Below are 11023 nucleotides of genomic sequence, written 5' to 3'. Positions count from 1 at the left end.
AGAACCATGTGAAGCCGACCTATTTCCATAATACATTACGGAAGGATATGAAGAGGAGGTATTTTTTTTTGAATTTTTATATGACCAAAATGATTTGGGATTAGTTTTAATATTATTTTGAATAAGAGAAATATAATTTCTAAAGCAGATTAACGAATATTTTTTAATTCGAGCTCTTAATAGTGAAAAACTTTGATAATCTAAGGGATTTGAATAAATTTTAAATTTTTTATGGAATTTGTTTTTTTCTTTTATTATTTTAATAAGAGACGATGTAAACCAAGGGGGATATTTGGTACGTTTAGATTTGAGAGTAAAAGGGACGTGGCATTCAATAATATTTTGTAAGGTATCGTAAATTTTTTTACAAGCTAAATCAATATTTAAATTGGACAAAAGTGAATTCCAATTGATATCGCTTAAAATTGGAATAATTGTAGCATAGTCAGCTTTTCTAAAGAGGAAAGTTTTATAATAATTATAATTCAAGGGTGAAGATTTGTTGTAAATTATTGAGATGCAAAAGGATAAATGATGAGAATCTTCATGGATTAGCGTAGAGTCAGCACGAGAAATATATAAGGGGAAACTACTAATAGCTAAGTCAAGAATACGATTATTAGTATTTGATAAATAATTGTATTGATAAAGTTTATTATAAGATAAGAATTGAGTAAAGGAAAGGGAAGAAAAATTAATACAATTGGAAGGAAATAGATGCAGATTTGAGTCGTATTTTGTCCAATCAATAGTGGGATATTGGATGCTATACGCGAAATAACACAATATTGGTCAAAAGTAAAGCCAGAAACACTTGTAAGATCATTGAGAAATATTCTTCCTGACATGGAAACAGATAACTTGAAAATTGAAATGTTTTGAAAACGTGGATAAGGAAAACATCGAGGAGTGACTCAATCATGATTTAAGTGATCCAGGTTTTAAACGCATGAACAGATATCATTTCAAAATGAGAGTGACACTAACAGTGGTTACATAAGTCATAAAACGGTACAACATAGTACGGACTACTTTTTTTTCCGTGAGAGGGGAAAACCTTGCATAGGCCCCCCCCCCCGGCCCAAATTCCAGGGGGAGGGTGAGATTCTTACTCACTAAAAACCCCTCTCACTTTCAGCTGCTGCCGGAACCGCACTTAAGCATTACCAGGCAGCAGCTGGCTTTGCGCAACACGCTCACACAGGAGACAGCAGAGACCCACCTCAGGTCGCGGTGCTCTTATCGAGTCCTACAACCGCTGGCGTCTCCTTTCCTTTTCGGACTGTAACTTCAGCCCGATCACAGAGGCAGCAAAGGCCTCCCAAGCCGACCAGCTCCCTCTGTCGCTGAGGGAGCTGGTCGGCTTGAGCTTCCGGTCGAGCTGGATTCCGAGGTATCGCACCGAGTCACGGAACGGTACCTCAAAACCCTCCAGCTCCAATTTCGGCGGGCCGAAACCTCTTCGTCTGGTGAAGAACACTGCCTCCGTCTTCTGGACTGCTAGTTCCAGTCCAGCGCGATTTAGCCATGTCTTCACCCGATAGAGCGCGTCATTGCCGCAGATCTTCACGCTTCGACACCATAAAGGCAGACAGAAAAAACGAGACTCTTCACGAGACGGATTTTGACAGCAGTTATAATGGCTCTATTCTTCCAAATCTTCGTTAGTTGTGACATTGCCGATTTTGCTAATGTAATCCGGCACCGTATTTCCAATTCGCTACCGCCGTTGTTAGATATGAGTGATCCCAGATAGACAAAATTATCGACCACCTCTATACCGTTTAAAGCTAAGTTGTTGTTTTGCAGCTGTTGGTGACGGTCAATTATCACAATTTTTGTTTTGGGGCGGTTTATCTGTAGGCCAAGCACATTACTCTCTGTCTCAACACGACGGATCAGTTCGACCATTTCTTCATGATTATTAGCTATGAGCGTTGTGTCATCCGCATACCGAAGATTGGATAGTTTTTTTTCCACCAATGGACACTCTACCCTTCCAACCATCCAGTGCTCTACGCATTATATACTCTTCATATATATTAAATAGGTCTGGAGATAATATACACCCTTGCCTTACTCCACGTTGTACTCGAAAATTTGTCGAGTTTAGCGAATTGATTCGAACTACTGCATTGTTATCATTATACAAGTTATATATTATTTTTACAAGATGCATGGGGACTCCCATGTCCAGTAGAACTTTCCACAGATAGTCCCAGTTCACAAAATCAAAAGCTTTTTATAGTCTATAAAACAAAGAACGGCTGGAGTTTGAAACTCGCGACATTTTTCAATAAGCTGACGTATGTATATTGAGTATTTGTTCCCTCGTCCCTTTGCCTTTTACAAACCCTGCTTGTTCGTTCGGTATTTGCCATCCAAGGTAACTGCTCAAACGAGCTTTGATTATATACAGCAATACTTTACTAGAATGCGATATTAAGGCTAAGGTCCTGTAATTCTCGCATTTTTTTGTAGATCCTTTCTTGTGTAATGGAATGAATATTGAATTGACCCAATCTTTCGGCCATACTCCGTTTACCCAGATCTTGTTGCACATATTACATAGCGCCTTTATCGCAGTTTCACCAAGCTCTTCGATGTTCATTTTGCGGTGTTTGATGTTTTCTGGCATACCGAATTATGAGATCTTTAAAAATTTTCCAAGACTCTTCTACATATAGATTAGGATTTATTTGGAATTCTACATCTTTTTCTCTGATTACATTGCCAAAATTAATTACATCATCATTGGTGAGTTTAATTGCTTTATTTTGATGTCTTTTAATAATTATCAATTTCAGTCGAAATTTAGCAACAAGTAAGTTATGGTCAGATCCGCAATCTGCACCTGGATGTGTTTTGACGTTATGTATCGATGATTTTCATCTAGAATTTATTAATACATAATCGATTTGGTTGCGGTGACGATCCCCAGGAGATATCCAAGTGTATAATCACCTAGGATGATGTTGAAATCAAGTATTCATAATGGACATTTTATTTTCAATGCAGAAACTTATAAGTTTATCTCCTCTCTTATTATGAATACCCAATCCATATTTACCTAATATGTTATCAATGTTGCTATTATTACAGACTTTGGCATTAAAATCACCAAGAATGATGGTCATTTCTTTGTTTGAGATGTTTGACAATGTATCGAGTAGTGAAACATAGAACGCATTTATTTTATTATCTTCGGCATCTGCAGTAGGAGCATACATATATTTGAAGGATGTTGAGTTTATATGGATGCGTGTTGAGTTTTAAGTGTATAAGTCTGTCGCTTATGAGGTTGTAGCCAATTGGTGCACTGGTTAATTTAGATGCTAAGATCACCGCGACACCGCTATGTGACGAATCTTGGTTACCAGAAAAATATATCGTATTTCCATTTGAAGTTTTATAATGGCCGTTGTTCTTCCAGTGCGTTTCCGAGATTCCGAGTATATCTAGCCCATGACTGTACACCTCTTTCTCAACAACTAGTGTTTTCCCAGGATTCAGTAGTCCTGGTGAGTCACATGCATGTGGCCAGTAGCCAATTTCACACCGTGAGACCTGGAACCTCGAAGACACCGGGTGTCAGCCGGAGAGTCAGACTTCTTCACACTTTTATTTTTGTACATCATAGTTAACTTAGGAGAATACTGCAGTGGATTCCCACTTCCTTCTACAGCGCAGTAAATGTTTTGACTACCAGGGATTTATTATAGAGTTTCCTTCTCTGTCAAAGATGATACGGTACCTTTGAAAACCGGGTTGTGCTTTTGTTAAGCGGCGGCACTTACTCGCCGCTGACCTGAGACCGTCATAGTGTTGTGTGACATTTTACATATAGAGTGAAACTTACCACGGATTCACTCATCACCACTCTTATCTAAGCGCTCCTTGTCCAGGACCACCATGTCGCCATGGCAGTTGACTACAAGAGTCGTTCCCCTATCTGCAACTTGGGGACCTGAGCAACATGCAACATGGAGCTCTGCTCTGAGCTTAGTAATTACTCCGTGCGGACGAACATGTGTTTCCATTTATGACATATTTACATATATTGACAGTTTATAATATTTATAAAAGTACATAATTACAATACTTACTGAACGATAGCTTCAGCAGCTGTAATTTGTGTGTATGTATGGGGTGACCAGCGGCTGTGTGTGTGTGTCGTCGTCTCTCGTTCAGCTCGCTCTGGAGCACGTGCTGGAACAGGGCGGGGTGGGGAATTAGACACGTCAAGTCGGTTTTATCCTTGTTTATTAAAGAGTAGATGGCGAGCCGGGGAGTTTCTTTATGGCGGGGGCTGTGGATGAGTACGCTGGCTGGTCAGGCAAGGTAGACCAGCCACGCCAAGACCGTCTCGGCCGGCGGATGGCGGGCGTCTCGTTTGACAGATGAGCGCGCCTCGTAAAATGACATAACTGGTATAAATAATAAAATAATAAATGGTAACATCCACGTTGAGCTCCGAGCAGTGGTAACAAACATTAACATTTTTGTCATTTTAGTGGTAAAATAAAGTAGGGCACCGCTTACACGGCAGGCCATCATAGAGCTAATAGAAAAGAAATAGCCTTCAGCCGTAAAATAAGAATACAATATTAAACATTGAGTGCATAGCAGAGATTGGCTTAAACTAGGACAAAATTCATAGGACATACACTGAATCACTAATACCGCGCTAACTAGCCGGGGTGGTATGAATTCACTATCACAAACACAAAACTATTTGGGGGGAGGGAGAACAGCATATGCTCCCGCTCCTAGTCGGCGGGTTGAATTTGTTGATCAATGGGCAGACGGGCGACCCGCCGAGATGCCCTTTTTATGACACCCTTTTGAGTGCGCAGGGTGACGACCCGCACTGCGCCGTCATGTCCTGGATGCACCTGCGTGACTCGTCCCATGGGCCAGCTACCACCACTACCACCGCTACCACCACTAGGTCTCCCGGCTGCAAGTTTGGCGCCTCCTTGGCACCTCGGCGGTGACGTTGTTGAAGGAGTGTGATGTACTCCCGTGACCATCGCCTCCAGAAGTGCTGCAGCATCTGTTGTAGTTGTCTGTAACGAGACAGCCTATTTGCCGATATGTCGGCTAAATTCTCCTGAGGCAACGCCAGTAATGGCCAACCAAAAAATGTCCAGGAGTCAGGGGAATTAGGTCACCAGGATCGGACGACATGGGTGTTAGGGGGCGCGAGTTCATAACCGCTTCAATCTGAATGACCAAGGTGTTAAGAGCCTCGTAGGTGAGTGATACGTTGCCGGCAATGCGAGTTAAATGGCGCTTCATTGTCTTTACAGCCGCTTCCCAAAGGCCGCCGAAGTGCGGTGAGCGGGGTGGAATAAAACGCCACTTAATGTGGTGCGCTGTCGAAAAGTTCATGGCGGCGTTTTTGAACTGTTTAGAGGAAACTAGTTGCCGTAAGGCTCTTTCCCCACCAACGAAGTTTGTCCCGTTGTCTGACCAAACCTCGGCAACCAATCCCCTCCGGGAAACAAAACGTTTCAAGGCGTCGATGAAGGCGTTGGAGGTGAGACTTTGCACCACCTCCAGATGAACCGCCTTGGTGGCAAGGCAGACAAAGACGCAAATGTACGCCTTGAGGAGGGTACGATTCTTATGAGCCCTCTCCTCAATGGTTATAGGCCCGGCGTAGTCGACACCGCAACTGTAGAATGGATGGGCAGGAGTGACTCGAACTGTGGGCAAATCGCCCATTAGTGGGAAAGGGGGACGTGGGGCTTGGGGCCCAGCGTGCAACAACTGCTCGTGGGCAGCGTGCAACAACTGCCCGTATTAGCAATTCGGCCAAGTGCGATTTCGACGGCACTAGCACCGGGTGCGTCTTTTCGAACCGCAACCTAGCATGGCTCAGACGTCCACCCACCCGAATCAGTCCGTCCTGATCGAGGAACGGCTTCAGGACTCCAATGGGATTAATCGGGACAGGCCGTCTGGACTCCAGCAACGAACACTCCCTTTTATAGCTGTTTCACTGAACGTTCCTTAAGAGGCGAGTTGCTGCCGTTGCGCATTCGGCAGTGGTCAGAGTTCCATTTATGGTCCCTTTGTTTCTTAAGGCAGAAATGTATCGCAAACAGTAAGCCGTTATGCGGACCAATTTTTTCCACGACGATTGGCTGGTGATTAGGGTCCAATCGGAGCTCCTTATGGTCAGAACGAGGGGGGTTCTCCTAACTTCCAATTGGACCTCGTCCACCGGAGCGCCCTGGCTTCTTGGCCAACGGCTTCGGGGAGACAAAATCCAATCGGGGCCGTTCCACCATAAGTGGTTATTTTGCAATTCCTGGGGAAGCATACCTCGGGACAAAATATCAGCAGGATTGTCTTGAGAACGGACATGAGCCCACGAGTGCTTGTATGAGATGGATTGTATTTTTGCTACCCGATGGGCTACAAAGGGAACCCATCGTGAGGATTCTCCCTTCAACCAGGCGAGGACGACCGTAGAGTCAGTCCACAGTAACACACCCTCGCAATCGATGTTTATGGTCGATCGTACTCGGTTCATTAAGGTGAACAGAATCGTTACGGCCTTCAAAGGCGCCACTCGTGATTTGGCGCACAACAATCGGCAGCTGCCGTTGCCGGCCTTATCCAAGCACAATGCGTACACGCATGCTCCATATGCGATCTGGGAGGCGTCACAAATGGCCAGCAGGGTGACATTAACGGACTCCGGTAGTAGAACGTGTCTGGGAACGTGAATAGTCCTAAATTCGGGAAGGCTCTGGGCCAATGTACTCCACCTCTTAGATAACTCCGCGGGAAGGGTTGCGTCCCAATCAAGCCCAGAACGAAAGAGCTCTTGCATGAGCAGTTTTGCAATTACCACGGTGGGGCCTAGCAGACCCAGTGGATCAAATACCCGAGCTATTTGCGATAATACGCCTCGTTTAGTGGTGGCAGGGGTGGCATTGATCCTCACCGAAATTGAAAAGGAGTCGGCTCTAGTATGCCAGTTAAGTCCTAGAGTAGGGGATTCTTCCTTAGTGATGATGTGACAATCATCCCCATTGGATTCAAGAGAAGGGTACTCGCTCAGGGGTTTGGCCGTGTTGAAAGACCATTTTCGAAGGGGGAAACCACCCTGAGAGAGTATCCAGGTGATCTGACGTGCAAGTGTCATCAAATCCTCTGCGTTGTCGGCTCCGGACAGGAGGTCATCGACGTAAAAATCTCTTTGGAATTTAGCGCCGTGGTCAGTAGCAAGCTGCCTTAGGCACTTAGTGGCCAGGAAGGATGCGCAAGCCGTGCCATAGGTCACAGTGTTGAGTTCGAAGGGCTTGACTGCACCGTTGGCTCTCCAAAGAATCCTCTGGAATCGTCTGTCCTCGGGATGTACCAAGATTTGACGGTACATTTTTGCAATGTCCGCGGTCATCACAAACCGATGTTGGCGGAAACGCAACAAAATGTCAAAGATGTCGTCTTGGAGCCTTGGTCCCACTCGGAGCAAATCGTTCAATGACGATCCAGACGACGTTTTCGCAGAGCCGTCGAACACGACTCGCAATTTGGTAGTAAGGCTGGCCGCCTTGAGCACCGCATGGTGCGGAAGGTAAAAATGGGGACCGGTCTCAGCTCCGTACTCAGACATGTGCCCCAGTTCCATGTATTCTTGCAGGAATCCCCGATATTGACCTTGCATTTCGGGATTGCGAGTTAACCTGGCTTCCAGTGATCGGAGCCGGGATTCAGCTGATACCCGTGAGGCCCCCAACTGGAGCGAATTCCCGAGGAAGGGTAATCTTACCACGAATCGGCCCGATTCGTCCCGGGTCGTGGTGCTGCGGAACAACCGTTCGGTTGGGTCAACCTCATCCAGGGTGTCATTGTTTGGGGAAGGTTCCTCCAATTCCCAGAAAGCCCGAATTGATTGGACTAGGGATAGGTGACAGCCCCAGGAGATGTTAGCGTTTGGGACTGCGCTCAGTTCACCACTAACAACCCAGCCGAACGAAGTGCTCAGCAGGTGAATAGTTGAGCTCCGTGTGCTGGTGAGTGAAGGAGGAATGGAAATATTCCTCCTACCGTCTTTGATGAATCTACATCTACTGATGGAACGCCAAGCATCCGAGGACCATGTCGACTGCCCCCGGGGAATCAAATTTGGGGTCAGCCAGGTAAATACGTTGGGGCAACCCCAGCCGCAATTCCGACATGGCTCTGGACGGAATATTGTTCGTGATCTTGGGGATCACTAAAAAGTCCATTTCCCTTATTTCGGCACGACTCCTCGACCCCCGAGGAGCAACGTGCAAGACTACGCCCTGGGAGATTGTCGTTTCTCTACAGCCTACCCCGACCGTCTTGCGTTCAATGCATGCGGTTGGACGTTCAACCGCCGACGCATGTCATTGGAGATTATATTTAGCTCCGACCCACTGTCGAGCAGTGTTCGACACTTATGCCAACGCCCATCGCCTCCACAGGCAGACAGCACCACTGTGGATAACAGAATGGTGCGAGGGGTTGTTGCTGCCCTGACGGTTGATTGCAGGGCATGAAGGCTAGGTGCGTGTGGCGCTTCGTTAGCGAAGCTTGCTGCCCTTGGGACAGGAGCAGCGTCGAGGTGCTTAGAAGTCCGAGTAAACTCGGCGTGCAAAAGTGTGTGGTGTAGGTTGGGACAGTGGGAGCAACGAGTTTGGCTCTTGCATGCTGTCGTATTGTGGCCAGGACGCAGGCAGTTCCTGCAGAGGTTTGCCCTTCGGACCAGGCTGATTCGCTCTGGTGGGGCCAGGTCCCGGAACGAGGAGCATGAGTGGAGCACGTGGTCACCCCGACACTTAGGGCAGGAAACTACCTTGACTCTCTCGTGATGAACGGGAGTCCTGGCAGCTGCCTGTGATGCACTGACGCGGCTGGTGCATCCTCTCGATGGCCTCGCCGTTCATCTGCACCTGGCACTGAAACCGGAGGAAACTCTTCGAAAATTTTTCGAATGTCCAGTCCTCGTACTTGACCGATTGCATGTCCCATTGCCGGGCAGTGTACCGGTCCAGCTTGGACGACAAGGAAGACACGAGGACGTCGTCCCATTTGTCGACGGGGACGCCCATGGACCCGAGGGTGCGGACATGCATGGTGATGTCATCCACCAGCCGCCGCAACCCTTGACCGACGTCACGGCCCACAGGCTCAGCGTCGAGCAATGCCTGGACGTGTCTCTGGACCAACAACCTCTTGTTGTTGTACCGGTCCTCGAGAATTGACCAAGCGGTGGTGAAGGCCCCTTCCGCACAGTCGAGGCCGCGGATAATGTTGCGGGCCTCACCGGTAAGACTGGCAGTAAGATATTGGAAGCGGACTGAATCCACCTTACTGCCGTATATTGCGGCTTGGAAGCGTTGGGAGAACTGGGGCCAATCTTCGAGCTTCCCATCGAATGTTGGCAGTTCCAGTGCCGGGAGACGAATGGGTTGGTCCACTGGGGGAGTAGCGAGTTGGTCAACAGTGCGACGGACGGTTTGATCGACCGGGACAAGGTCATTTGGGGGGGATGTTCCTCCCGACAAGGTGATGCGCTTTGCGGCATCTAGTTTGTCCAGCACTGCATATATGTATATATGCCGAATAGGCGGCCTCAAAATCGTCCCATGTTCGCACGGAATCCTCCGCCTCTGTGGGCTCTAACGCTTCTAACTCGTGTCCAGAAAATCGAGACGCAGCTGGCGCGTCTCCTCGAGCTTATATGTGTACTGTATTTTCCTCCGAATGAATCTCCTCCGAATTATAAATTGATTTTTATCAAATTTGCAAAATAATTTTAATGTTTTGGCTGGCAGAAAAGTCATGATCTTGGGTGATTTTAATCCTAGGAGTTTGAATTTTGTTCCTAATGAATTAATTTTTATGTCAGAATTATTTAATATGAGTCAATTGAACTCAATAACTAATTGTAATGATTTATGTGTATATGCATGTATAATGTTTGTATGTATATGGATGTATGTATTGTATGTGTATGTGTATATGTATATATATATATGTATATGTATGTATATGTGAATATTTATATATGTGTAGGTGTGTATGTATGTATATGTATATATGTGTATTTTTATATTTATGTATGTATGAATGTGTATTTGTGTATACGTGGAAGTATTTGTGTATATTTGATAGGTGTACATATATGTTTATATAATTGTCTTTGGCCAGGAAGGCGCATGGGGTTTACCTGTTAGGCCTTCTTGGTGTAAATTAAATAAAAAAATAAAAAAATAAAAATAATAAAAAATTAAATAAATATTCGAGTCGGGCCACGCTCAGCGGTAATTGCTCGACCAGATTCGCGTTTCTCGTCAGCATTCCCCGAAGGGCGCCACGACGACGTCGCAATTGAGTCGCCATGACTCCGAGAAACTGTAAGGGGTGAAAAGAGATCACAGGGGGGGAAACCCGCGCCGTGAAAAAAGGGGGGGGGGGAAACCCACGCCGTTAAAAAGGGGAGGGGGAAAAAACCCACGCCGTTAAAAAAGGGGGGGGGGAACCCAAGCCGTTAAAAAACAGGGGGGGGGGAAACCCATGCCGTTAAAAAACAGGGGGGGGGAACCCACGCCGTGAGGGGGAGGAAACCCACGCGGGAGCTTAAACAAAGGGAAGCGGGATTACAAGATGGTGGACAGCCAACACAAAGGAATAACGGGAGAGACAAAATGGCTGACGACCAACCTGGTGTGCCGACGACAGAGTCCAGCGCTGTAGATCATCCCGACTCGAAGGACCATGAACGATAGCTTCAGCAGCTGTAATGTGTGTGTATGTATGGGGTGACCAGCGGCTGTGTGTGTGTGTGTCGTCGTCTCTCGTTCAGCTCGCTCTGGAGCACGAGCTGGAACAGGGGGGGGTGGGGAATTAGACACGTCAAGTCGGTTTTATCCTCGTTTATTAAGGAGTAGATGGCGAGCCGGGGAGTTTCTCGGCGCCTGTGCCCCTTTATGGCGGGGGCTGTGGATGAGGTCAGGCAAGATGAAGATGAGGTCAG

The 11023-nt window shown here is 46.7% G+C and overlaps 1 protein-coding gene across 1 annotated transcript; it reads right to left on the bottom strand.

Moving 5' to 3' along the window:
- Positions 1-4769: 4769 nt before the first annotated feature.
- Positions 4770-8198, bottom strand: LOC143922416 (uncharacterized). Its single transcript, XM_077445642.1, has 5 exons — positions 8092-8198; positions 6014-7976; positions 5849-5971; positions 5140-5799; positions 4770-5084 (listed from the first exon to the last, which is right to left on the bottom strand). Exons 1-5 carry the CDS (start codon positions 8196-8198, stop codon positions 4770-4772), a joined length of 3168 nt encoding a protein of 1055 aa, XP_077301768.1.
- Positions 8199-11023: the final 2825 nt, after the last annotated feature.

The sequence above is a fragment of the Arctopsyche grandis genome, chromosome 2, assembly GCF_051622035.1.
Source record: "Arctopsyche grandis isolate Sample6627 chromosome 2, ASM5162203v2, whole genome shotgun sequence".
NCBI classification, from domain to species: domain Eukaryota; kingdom Metazoa; phylum Arthropoda; class Insecta; order Trichoptera; family Hydropsychidae; genus Arctopsyche; species Arctopsyche grandis.
The sequence above is the reverse complement of the archived record's forward strand: the minus strand, read 5'-3'. Positions and strand labels throughout refer to the sequence as shown.